The sequence below is a fragment of the Amblyraja radiata genome, chromosome 18, assembly GCF_010909765.2.
Source record: "Amblyraja radiata isolate CabotCenter1 chromosome 18, sAmbRad1.1.pri, whole genome shotgun sequence".
Taxonomy (NCBI): Eukaryota; Metazoa; Chordata; class Chondrichthyes; order Rajiformes; family Rajidae; genus Amblyraja; species Amblyraja radiata.
In genome coordinates, this window is record NC_045973.1 from 32614763 (window position 1) to 32628009 (window position 13247).

At 41.0% G+C, this 13247-nt stretch overlaps 1 protein-coding gene across 5 annotated transcripts in view; it reads left to right on the top strand.

Moving 5' to 3' along the window:
* Window positions 1–13247, top strand: part of LOC116983354 (RNA-binding protein 5-like) — a 40906-nt gene that overhangs the window by 19051 nt on the left and 8608 nt on the right. For 3 of the 5 annotated variants that reach the window (XM_033037073.1, XM_033037071.1, XM_033037075.1), the window contains 9 exons: window positions 270–332; window positions 1282–1442; window positions 2091–2188; window positions 2789–2876; window positions 3350–3433; window positions 4014–4104; window positions 6807–6880; window positions 11732–11810; window positions 11902–11993. In XM_033037073.1, coding sequence (XP_032892964.1) covers window positions 270–332; window positions 1282–1442; window positions 2091–2188; window positions 2789–2876; window positions 3350–3433; window positions 4014–4104; window positions 6807–6880; window positions 11732–11810; window positions 11902–11993 — 830 coding nt within the window. Of the gene's footprint in view, window positions 1–269; window positions 333–1281; window positions 1443–2090; window positions 2189–2788; window positions 2877–3349; window positions 3434–4010; window positions 4105–6806; window positions 6881–11731; window positions 11811–11901; window positions 11994–13247 lie in introns of all 5 variants that reach the window. The other 2 variants (XM_033037072.1, XM_033037074.1) reach the window with 2 other exon arrangements.

The following is a 13247-nucleotide window of genomic DNA, read 5'->3' on the forward strand; positions in this document are numbered from 1 at the left end:
ATAGGTGTTGTTCATAGGTTCTTGATGTTGGTAAAAATGTGAACATTCTTTATCTTTGCAGTATGACCTGTTAGTAACTATATTATTTATTGACAATTTAATCTCAATGAACAAACACAAATTTTAATAGTTCTGTTCTTTTCATGTTGAGGATATTGCATTGAAAATAATTAGCAAGTGCCTTGGTTCTCACCATCTTACCTCTTCTCATTCACCCTTCCGGAGCTTGCTCTATGATTGGATGATTGATATTTCTTAATTTCTTCCAGAAACTGAAGAAGAGCAAGTTCGTGTGCAAGGAGAGCCATTTATGTCTGACTATGCAAATGACAGTAAGTTTTTAAATAAAGCAAATTTATCGCTTGGTATAATATTTTGAGGTTGGCTTTATTTGGCCCCCACAAGGTGTATAAATATGTATTGATCTGATCAACATTTGATAAGATTCAATATGGTAAAGTGGTTTTGTCTTTGGTTCCACTCACTAGCCAATATATATGACAAACTGATGTCACTGTGTTAAATTGTATATGGTTTCAAACATCTTTAATTTATTTACAGGAATTCTTTGGGGAAATTTGGAATTAACTTGCAGAGTCCCTCTTTCTTTAGTTCTAAATTTAAAGCTATGGTTGTTAAATACATTGAAGGCACTTGGAACTTTGAAGCCAGTGTTGTTTCATTGAAATGACTTAGGACTGCCTTTCTATGTGAAAGAAAATCGATCAATGCAGTTGACAGTTAAAACCAAAATTTCAGTATCCTGCGAGGTGTCGTGCTTCCTAACGTTGTGAGCAGCACTTTGAGTTAAACATATGTTCATCTAACAATACTGGAAGAATGAGGAGAGTAAAGGAAATAAAATCCTTGTACATTTGAGTATTTGAAACCAAGGGAGGAAAGGTGTTGTACAGTCATCTTCTGTTTTTAAATGGAAGGTGCATGTTCATTTTAATTTTGTTAGAGGTGGGATATATTGATAACAGAATATGATGCTTTTCACATTCGTCATCTGTTGCTTGGTAGAACTGCTTCTACATTCCAATCATAACAATATTTTTACATTTTTGGATTGGGATTTTGTTGTGAACTGGCTGCTGTCTGATTTTTTTTATTTATTTTTTTAAAAAATCTGATTGGCTCCAAACTAATTTGGTCATCAATATTCCAATGACCAGGTTACAACTTAAATTATGTATGGAGCAAGATTGAAACCGTAGTCATTTGACCTTACATATAAAAGTTGCCATTGTATTCTAATATCATTTTAATTGTCAACAGCCATTATTTTAAGAAACATAGGCCCACACACGCCAATGGAATCTATCCTGAGTGCATTGGCTCCATATGCTGTGCTTTCCACTGCAAATGTAAGGTTGATCAAGGACAAACAGACCCAATTAAACAGGGGGTTCGCCTTTGTTCAGCTGGATTCGTCTTTTGTAAGTTTTATATTCCCTCTTACATAATGACATATCATAAAGTGATCATATTGCCACAGGGTTATTGTGACTAAGATATTGAATCAATTCATGCTCTGTGAAAGCATTGTAGCCAACTCTTTGCTTGAATGTTTTATGTAAATTGAGATAGCAAGACGTTCAAGTAATTATTGCTCTGCAAGAAGTAATTTGGGATATGATGAGCATTGGCATGTTTATTAAGAAGCCAGTTTATTACTAGTGGGGTGGAGTCATTTTGGAGATCACGTCTTCTGAAGGAATTTAAAGTCAGTTTTATGGACAACGTGCTCAATAGAGACGCAATTTAAAAAAAAAAACGATTTCATAGAGAACTTGATCTTTTATGTAATTGTTCCCTGATCTACATGCACATTGACGCCTATTCATTGATGTCATGGCTCAGCTTTCACAAGACAATGGAATTTGCAATATTATGTATAATATTTGGTGGGCTACCAAGTTCCATTATGTCCTAAGGCTTATTTTACTAGCTTTGTCAACTTATTAGATTCTTGTAGGTTGTTTTTCGGAAGCTGTTCATTCTGCACTACTGAGCCAGGCGATATTTAAAAAAATAAAAATGGAATGTATTCTTTAAAATTGTGATTTTTTTCCCTCCTTTTACAGGAAGCTTCTCATCTTATTCAGATACTGCTTGCACTACAACCTCCATTAAATATTGATGGGCGAACTATTAATGTTGATTTTGCCAAATCTCTAAAAAAGTAGGTTGTCTCCGAATGTTAAAACCTTTTAAGTACAGCTGCAATATTTTGATATAGATTCCTTTTTCTGAAAGGTTTTTTAAAGCTTGCAAACCTAAAATGTGTTATCTGAAACCTAATTGCATATGTGATGAAGTATTCCACTCCATTCCATAATGCTCAGTTTGAGCTGATGGGAAATGGGTTAAAGCTACACTTCTCATTTTGTTTTTCCTTTCCCATGTTTTATATCTTAAAATTATCTGAAAAAATGTAGTTTGCTATCTATAAATTTGCATGCCACCAGCTAGAACCGTGTGGCTAAAGTGGTGAACTCTGGCTGGAAGAGACTTTGGTATCACATAACACTCCAATGTTGCTTCCTATCCATGGTGCCAATTCTTTTTTGGCACCTCGCTGAATGGATACTTTACCGGTTCTGATCATAGCACGTTTCCAGAGTAATAGGAAGGTTTGGTTTATTAAACGGGAAAGCACACCTGTTGTGCCCTGAAAATTAGGTCTGGACTCTGGCATAGATTTCCCTTTCTAAGTGAAAACTGGTTGCTCCTGTACTCATTTTGATATCCTCATAAATCCATAATGAACTGTTTATCTTAGGGACCATATCCTTTCTGATGGTAATAAGATCAGTTCGTCAGCTGTTGCAATCACAGCTATAGCTGCTGCCCAGTGGTCGTCGAGCCAGGTAATGGTCTCTTTTATGTGGTTTTCCTACATATGTTAGTTGTACTGCCTATTTAGTTATTTAGTATGACAGCAGTATCTTATTTACATTTAAGGTGATGACCACCACCTCGTTTAAAAGTACTCATCTACTTATAATCCATATTAATCCTGCACAATGTGGATGCAGTTTGCCTGAGTTGGTCATAAATGTGGACCCGTCAAAAGCTGTAGGCTGTCAAGGTTGCTGCATTTTACGATGTGTTCTTTATTTTTCTCGAGTACTAATCCTCATTTAGGTTACAGTTCCAAACACGCATTGCTCTTCTCTCTTGACCATAGGGGTTCTTCAGTGTGAGCCTTGAGTGCCAACTGGTTACTCCGCTGCAACAAACTATTTCTGTGAACTTGAACCAGCTCCTGTACTGTGCAATTGTTAACGTTTGAAAATGGGATTACCGTTGCTTCAGTCGCATGCATTTTTACCTGCTGTAGGTGCAACAAGGATCAGAAGATGGAAATATTGACTATAACTACTTCCAGCCAGGACAAGATGGCTACAATCAATATGATCAAGTATGTTTAGAAAAATTATTGCAGTGCATAATTGTAGGCATTTTTTGTGATTATTGTGGAGTTGAGAAAAGGCAAAAGTTAAGACCACTTATTTTGTGCTGCTTAGCAGTGCAATGAGTTTAAGGACTCCCTTGAGCATCACCACTGATGGCTGTTAATCCTTGAAATTAATTCTGTGGAAGGATATTTATTCTGAGTGTATATTCTCCTGATTGCTACATTTTCCGTGTTTTTGGTAATGTAATCCAATTGTCTTTTTTTAACACGATCCAAATGATTTTAAAAGCTCTGTGGATGTAACTTCACACGAACTGCAGCAGTTCAAGAAGGCAGCTTGTCATCATATTCTCCAGGGCAGTTGAGTGGCCTTGTTCCATTTGTTTTTTAAAAAAAATAGTAAATACCTTTTGACAATCCTCAATTTGATCCTGTATGACAGATGAGGTTTCAGTAAATCCTAGCCTACACCTGCCTACACTTATTTGTATGTGAAGTTGCAATACAATGCTGCATTGTGAGAGGAGAGTAATGCCCAGCCAAGAAAATTGTTAGTGATTTTACTGTTATATGTCTGCTTTAGGCGCCGTATTCACAAGATTATGGTCACCAAAGTGGTTCTTCGGATTCCACACAGCAAGGTGTGGCAACTTACCAGGCACCTGCTGTAATCACAGGTGGGATGTCTAGTTTTTAACATAATATTTTATTAATACTGTTTACTACTTAACTGTTGGTCTTTGTAACTGCACAGAGTATTTGTTAAAGAATTACATCTGTACCTGAGAATATACTCTATAATAACTGAGAAATCTTGATGTTGCCTTAATAGGAAATTTGCTGCTCAAAATTTAATGAAAAAAATGGGCATCTCTAATGAGATATGAGTGGGGACTTGAATCTTACCACGTGGCTCATTATTAGTATTCCATATGGAATTTGTCATCAGGGAGTTATTAGTTGGCTTTTCTGCCTGCCATTGAGGCTTTGGATGCCGTTGGAGGTGTTTTAAGAGTCATACAATGTCCCAACTATGTGGCTTCTAATGTATTAGTATCTGAGACCTTGAATCTTAATAGAGTGCACTAACGTCCTAATTTATCACTGCTGCTTGATTAGAATGTAACATTTCTATACTGTTCTTCGAATCATTCTGATCTAAATTCACTTTAACCATATAACAATTACAGCACGGAAACAGGCCATCTCGGCCCTTCTAGTCCGTGCCGAACACTTACTCTCACCAAGTCCCATCTACCTGCACTCAGACCATAACCCTCCATTCCTTTCCCGTCCATATACCTATCCAATTTATTTTTAAATGATAAAATCGAACCTGCCTCCACCACTTCCACTGGAAGCTCATTCCACACAGCTACCACTCTTTGAGTAAAGAAGTTCCCCCTCATGTTACCCCTAAACTTCTGTCCCTTAATTCTCAAATCATGTCCTCTTGTTTGAATCTTCCCTACTCTCAATGGGAAAAGCTTATCCACGTCAACTCTGTCTATCCGTCTCATCATTTTAAAGACCTCTATCAAGTCCCTACTTAACCTTCTGCGCTCCAAAGAATAAAGACCTAACTTGTTCAAACCTTTCTCTGTAACTTAGGTGCTGAAACCCTGGTAACATGCTAGTAAATCTCCCCTGTACTCTCTACGTATTGACATCTTTCCTATAATTTGGCGACCAAAATTGTACACCATACTCCAGAATTGGCCTCACCAATGCCTTGTACAATTTTAACATTACATCCCAACTTCTATACTCAATGCTGATTTATAAAGGCCAGCACACCAAAAGCTTTCTTTACCACCCTATTTACATGAGATTACATCTTCAGGGAACTATGCACAATTATTCCTAGATCCCTCTGTTCAGCTGCATTCCTCAATTCGCTACCATTTACCATGTACGTCCTATTTTGGTTTACTTTAATTATGTTAATTTCCTGGTTTAGTTCCAACAGAGTTGTGAATCTGGAATTCTCTGCCACAGAAGGCAGCGGAGGCCAATTCACTGGATGTTTTCAAGAGTTAGATTTAGCTCTTAAAGGGATATGGGGGGAAAAGTAGAAACGAGGTACTGATTTTAGATGATCAGCCAAGTTCATATTGAATGACGGTGTTGGCTCGAAGGGCCGAATGGCCTACTCCTGCACTTATTTTTTTATGTTTCTATGGAGGACATCTCAACACAATTCCTGATTTATATTTCTATAAAATTAATACTGGAAATTTATTCCATCAATTTTAAATTTTCTTACATTTCTTTAATGTTCTTACATTTTTACATGTTTCTTACATTTCTTTAACATATGTTCTTGGAGAACTGTAAGCTCCAAATACATCAAACTGGAAGCACTGTCTCTGTTCTGGGATGGCTGTTTCTAATGCTGTATCACAGCACTTTTTTTAGCATTGTCATGAGAGATTACCAAGTGGACAGAGGAAAATTATCAAAGACATGCTCAAAGGTTCTATGAAGACTTGCTACATCCCTAATTACTCCTGGGAATCAGTCCTCTGTACCATGCATTGGGAGCGCATCATGGCCTTACAGAAACTACAGACCATCTTGCACAAACTACCATTCAGCGGGCACTGTCATCCATCTGCGGCAGCCATTGTTGGCGCTTTTGCCAATTTGGGACCCATAAAACCCAAAGTCAGTACAAGTTGGACTAGATTCTGAGGAGTTGCCCAAGAAAATGACTATTTGTAAACTATATCTCTATTACAGGGGTTCCCAACCTGGGATAAGTTTGCCCCCAGGGGGTAAATTTGTTGATTCTGGATTTGTACATTTTTTCTCATTGATTGACTATGTTTGGTTCTGGTATACCGGTATCTGTTCATCATTAGTTCATAAATAAGTGAAATAACATTCTTATGTGCTATTAAAGTTCCAAGGGGTAAACGGGACAAAGAAGGTTGGGAGCCCCTGCTCTATTAGAATAAAACTGGTCGTCCTCCTGCAATAGTTGCGGGTGAAACTTTGGTAGTAAACTTGTGTAACTTTAATACCAGTCATTTGTAATGTTGGTGTTTAAGAAGGAACTGCAGATGCTGGAAAATCGAAGGTAGACAAAAGTGCTGGAGAAACTCAGCGGGTGCAGCAGCATCTATGGAGCGAAGGAAATGGGCAACGTTTCGGGCCGAAACCCTTCTTCAGACTAGAAACGTTGCCTATTTCCTTCACTCCACAGATGCTGCTGCACCCGCTGAGTTTCTCCAGCACTTTTGTCTACATTTGTAATGTTGACTTGACTAATGCATGGTTCATTAACCTATGTAATTGTGGATCCTCCTGGACTATACTTGTTTATTGCTCCCTCCCTTGATATTTTTTTGTTACGTTTATATTTTCCCTTTGACAGCTCCTCCTACGGTTTCTAAATCTGCAACAGTTTCCCATGATGGTCAACCCTACCTGTCACTGAATCAATCTGAGGTATGTGGGTACATTTCAGTGTTCTCGCGTTTGAGAATTTTGAGGGTACTGAATTGTTCAGCCCAAAGAGACACAAAATGCTGGAGTAACTCAATGGGAGAATCAGCATCTCTGGAGAGAGGGATTGGGTGATGTTTTGGGTCGAACCCCTTCTTCAGAATTGTTCAGCCCCTTAAGTTAGATTACAGAAATATATTCTCTCAAGGGTTATTCCAGAAATCCAAAATTACGCTCTTGTGCACGCTTTGAATTATTCGCTGTATAATTTAAAAAAATTAAATATTACAGCAACCTTTCTGCTAAATGTTGAAGCTGAACCTGCCAGTAAAACGCATAAACAAGAAAATATAATTAGACACCTGCTTGCCGCATTTTGTAGCTTTGAACTACATCTACATATTGGCATTAAGCTGAAAGCACTGTCTTTTTTTGCAGATTCCATTCATGTTAGTTGACTTTGGCAGCAGATTACAAAATATATGAATGTGGGTTGTTGCAGGTGGTAGTGGAATAGTTTCCATCAGGAAACTGAAGAGCTTGTTGATAGTGCTGAGGAGGAAAAAAATCAATTTCCAAATATTATTCTTGGGATTTTTCGGGGGGGGGGGGGTAAAAAAATTTAATTTGACATCTTGGGCAATCGGATGGTGGCAGAGGACCTTGTGGAGCCTTTTTGTTCCTGCATACAGAAAAACTAAGTTTATTGAGCTTTACCATTTTGCATTAATCCAGCTGGCATGGACAATCTTGATGAAAGGTGTAGATCAAACAGTATTGCTGATTTGATCCGTGTCTGGTTTTGCTGCTGTTGACCTGGATCTATAATCCATGTCGGGATTCCCGCACCAACGCACGTCGTGCATGCGGGCAGCCATGTTGTGTTTTGGTTTTAACTTGCGATTCGGAGCCTACAGTACTCATCTCGATTGTATGTGTACAAATTAAAGTACTTGTTATGATATATAATGTCTCTGTATCATGTACTTTGCACAAAAGGTTCACCTGTTCATTCCCTACAGTTTTATTTTTGAGATAGTGATGTATTTTGATGCCAAATTATCCCTTTGATCAGTTTTCAAACAAGTTCTTAAATTCTTTCTTAGCTGTTAAATTCACCCTAACTGTTGAGATAAGGTGAACTCCTCTTTAAAGGGGTGCCACAAGGCTCAGTGCTGGAACCCCAGTTATTTACAATATATATATTAACGATTTAGACAAAGGAATTAAATGTAACATCTCCAAGTTTTGGGATGACACAAAGTTTGGTGGCAGTGTGTCTGCGAGGAGGATGCTATGAGGCTGCAGGGTGTCTTGGATAGGTTGGGTATGTGGGTAGATGCTTGGCAAATGCAGTATAATGTGGATACATGTGAGGTTATCCACTTTGGTGGCAAGAACAAGAAGGCAGATTATTATCTGAATTAGGTCAGATTAGGAAAAGGGGAGGTGCAACGAGACCTAGGTGTCTTGGATATGGATCTTGACCTGGTGAAAGTAAGCATGCAGTGAAGAAAGCAAATGGCATGTTGGCCTTCACAGCAAGAGGATTTGAGTATAGGAGCAAGGAGGTCCTACTGCAGTTGTACAGGGCCCTGGTGTGACCGCACCTGGAGTATTCTGTGCAGTTTTGACAAAAGACATTCTTGCTATTGAGGGAGTGCAGCGTAATTCCTGGGATGGCGGGACTGACATATGATGAAAGAATGGATCGACTGGGCATATATTCACTGGAATTTAGGCTGAGAGAGGATATTATAAAAACATATAAAATTCTTAAGGGATTGGACAGGTTAGATGCAGGAAAAATGTTCCCGATGTTGAGGGAGTCCAGAACCAGGGATCACAGTTTAAATAAGGGGTAGGCCATTTAGGACCGAGATGAAGAAAAACATCTTCAACCAGAGAGTTTTGAATGTGAAATTCTCTGCCACAGAAGACAGTGGAGGCCAATTAATTGGATGTATTCAAGAGAGTTAGATATAACTCTTAGAGCTAACGGAATCAAGGGATATAGGGAGAAAACAGGAACATGGTACAGATGCACAACCTTTTATCCGAAGATCCAAATAACGAAAACCTCCGAATAGCGGCCATTTTTTCGGTCCTTGAAGAAAGGTCCTTGAAAACGTTCGCCGAGGGCGGCCCGCAGAGGTGACAGCGGAACCTCCGGTCGGTCCTCGAAGAAAGGGGAACTAAATCCCCATTCATAAAAGAGAAGGTGAGGGTATATTGCGCGGGAGGGTTAATAATTGACAATATGCTGCTGCCTGCCCGCTGAGTTAAAAAGTTCCCACGGTAGACTCACGATACACAGTGCAGATTGTCGCTCCCTTCAGTTTCACCTCACCTACGCCCCTCTGCTTCCCGGCCATGTGTGTGACCCCTTCCCTCCCCTCTCCATCTCCCCGCCCATTGCACCGGCGCGGGGGCTTTGCACTGTCTTCACGTCGGCGATTGCAGTAGGACTGTGCCAGTCACCGGAGACGTCAGGACCAATTGGACACCGACCACCAGGCCCACCGCAAGCACGGAAAACCCAGAGACCCACAGCCAACAGCAGCCCAGCCCAGCCCCACTCCAACTACAGAGGAACCTGGGTTGCGGATGACGGGGCGCAGCTCGGGGCGTCGTAGGGGCCCATCGGGGAGCGGGTTCCTGTTGGTCCTGACGTCTCCGGCCACCTGCCATCCTCCGGGAACTGTACCGCCCTTGCAGGAGAGTGGGGTTGTTTGCAGTTGCAGAGGGAGGGGGCAAGGGCGGTACAGTTCCCAGTCTCAGCTCCAGTCCAGGGGGGTGGCAGGAGACGTCAGGACCAACGGGACACCAATACAATACAATAATAACAATACCTTTTATTTGTCATTTGAACCTCACATGAGGTTCAAACGAAATTTGGTTTCTGCAGCCAAACAAAAAAAGAACCAAGACACACACCAACACAATTCAATTCACATAAACATCCATCACAGTGAGTCTCCTCCTCACTGTGATGGAAGGCAAAGACTTGTCTCTCCCCTGCTCTCCATTCCTCTCCCGAAGTCGAGGTCAAAGCCCCCGGCGGGCGCTAGCAAGTCCGCGGCCACTCAAAGCCACGCCGGGCGATGTAAGGCCCTGCCCCGGGTCTTGATGTTGGAGCCCCCGGCGGGCGCTAGCAAGTCCGCGGCAATTTACAGCCGCGCCGGGCGTTGTAAGGCCCCCCTCCAGGTCACTCAACCCCTTAATTCGGGCGGGAGAAGTCGCCGCTGCCGGTGCCCCACAAAGCAGTCTCCCACCGTGGACTCGCGAGCTTCCGGTGTCACCATCCACTGGAGTCGGGTCGCAGCAGCTCGCCCCCGCAGCTCTCCACGCTCCGAAGCTGGCTAGCTCCACGGAGGTAGGTCCGTAGGTCCACAGCTCCCACCGCCGCCCACCGACCCCCAGGCCCACTGCAAGCACGGAGATCCCAGAGACCCACAGCCAGCAGCAACTCCAGCCCAGCCCCGCTCCAACTCCAGAGGAACACGTAGGGGCAGAAGCTGATGGTGTGCAAGGTACGTCTTGTTCTTGGGGCGGCGGATGAGGGGGCGCAGCTCGGGCTGTGGGCAAACTGCCACTTGTCGCTGTAGCGGCCCATCGGGGAGCGGATTCCTCTGGAGTTGGAGGGGGAGGGGGTATTGTGCTGTTTGATCGCCCCCTGCTATCCCAGGGACAGGGAGACACAGCGGCTTTTTAGACAGTTGGGCAATCACTTCCAAAGTTCTGCCCACACAGTCAGTACACCTCTCCTACACTGCATTTCATACAAACATTTATTCTGCAAGAAATAACGACATTGAAGACTCAAACTCGCGATCGAGTAACTGCCAGGATCAAGGCGCAAACTCGCGACCTTGCGGATATGAGCCGAGCACTCTACCACTGAGCCAGCCATTAAAATCTACGCTAAAAAATTTCCTTTCCGAAGACCGACAAATTCTGAATTACGAAAAGTGTCTGGTCCCAAGGCTTTCGGATAAAAGGTTGTGCACCTGTACTGATTCTGGATGATCAGCCATGATTGACGTTTCTGGCTACAACGGCTGAATGGCCTACTGCACCAATTTTCTATGTTTCTAAAATAATTTCAACGTGTTTGACTTTTTATTATGCACTAAATTCACTCTAGCTGCTAGTTAGTTTGTAATGGCTCTCAAAATGTGTCTTGGATATGGATCTTGACTAGATCTTCAGCTGCAGACTTACTCCAGCATTCAGTTAGATCTTGGTTGAAATAAAAATATAATGCAGAAAAATCTTGTACGGCACGAGTAGGCATTTGTCTAGGCAGAAGTCTGGATAATGCAGATGAGAAAAAATATACTGCTCAGCACATGTTATGGCAAGTTACAGTCTTTGTCTTAATCAAGGTATAAAAAGAAATGTAGATGCTTGAGACATCTGTAAAGCAAATTAAATCAAACACTCAGCAGATCAGGCAGGATCTGTGCAGATAGAAAGTTAACAGTCAGATGAAAAGACATACAGGTAAAAATGATTAATTTCTCTCTGAAGAGATAGAGTTAAGTCAGATGAAAGAACATACATCTGATCATCTTTCTGTCTGACCTGCTGAGTTTGATTTTATTTGCCTTTCAGATGTCTCGAGAATGTGCATTCTTTTTTTGTTACACCTTGATTAAGACAAAGGACTCGGACTATATACTCTCTATAAAATAAAGTGCTGAACAGGATTGTTTACATCTGCATTGTGCAGTTATTGGTTATATGTGGCATCAATCAGTTTTGAGAAATTATCTGCATATTAATAGCTGGCATGGTGATATTTAATTATATACTTTGGAGTATTTTAACTAAAGGTAACTTTTTTTCCAGGCATCACAATCAGGTCAATCTCAGCACACAGATTCTTCCCCACCTAATGGTTCTTCAGATTCAAAGGATTCAAGCTATCGTGAGTGCTTTACCCAGGTGTTACTCTGTGCTTTACCCAGATGCGCTCTCTTTAGATGTTGCTGAGAAGTCATTTTGTTTTTCTGTTCCAGCTGTACCAGATGTGTCCACTTACCAATATGATGAATCATCAGGATATTACTATGATGCGCAGACTGGATTCTACTATGACCCAAATTCGCAGGTACTCACTTATCAACAGTGTACATTTTAAAAGCCGACTATGTGCTGATTTGCTTCAGATCGATATCTTGACATGGTCATACAGCACGAAAGCAGGCACATTGGCACAGCTGATCAAGATGCCCCATCTAAGCTAGTTCTCTTCATTTGGCCATTAATCCTGCACCCCTATCTATCCATGTATCTGACCAAATGTCTTTTAAAAATTATTATTGTACCTACCTCAACTACTTCTTCCAAAAGGGATATCTTTTGTTTTAAAACAAATTTACATTATCAGAATCTTGGGTAGCTTGATCAAATGTCTCACTACTGTAGTGACTTATATGAAACTAACAATGATGGTTTCTCAATCCAGGGAGATTTCTAATATGTTGCAGTTATAATTGCCTGCTCCATTAAGATGTAGCCAAACTTGCCCTGAAAATGTCAGCATTCTTAAACAGACAAGTTTGTTTTCAGGTAAAACTGGATTTTCAGGACTATTTGGCGTTCCTCTTATTAATGCCACAGCCCACTTTTAATTGGGTTGCCAGCAATACATGAAGTTAAAATTATTTTCCCTGAAGTCTAATGCTCCATGGATAAATATGCCTATTTCAAACGATGCTATTCAGAAGGGACTTCTGTGTTTTCCATCCAAAAGAGGAAATTCTGAATTGTTGCTATGCTCTGATCTTGTTTACTTTAATGCTGGCCTAATTGATTAAAAGATATAGCAAAGAAACTGGCTGTTTGGCCCACTGAGTCCATGCCAACCCTGGCCTGTTCAACATCCTCCATGTTATCTCACTATTGCATCCACTCCGTGGCAATTTGCAGTGGCCATTTAACCTGCAAACCTACACACTTTGAGATGTGGAAGGAAATCGGACAGAGCACTCGGAAAAAAGCCATGTGGTCACAGGGAGGACATGCAAACTGTCCTGTGATGTAAATGAACATTTCGTTCAGATTGATAGTATATTTTACGTTAATTGACATGTTAACTTTACAAGAATCACTTTTCAAACCACGTTTCCACTTGCCCTGCCAGTCAGCTGCGATCGACGTCACAATGGGATCCTGAATCTCATTTACATAAAAAATCGCGATGTTCTAAAAAAAGTTTTAATCAAATTCTTCCATTTTCATTAACAGCTAACATTGTGTTTAGGTTATTAAAGAAAAAATGCGATTTTCATTGAGAATTCAAATTTTTTTTTTAAACATCGCGCTTTTCATTGGGGGGGGGAGGTGGGGGAGCAAGAGGGGG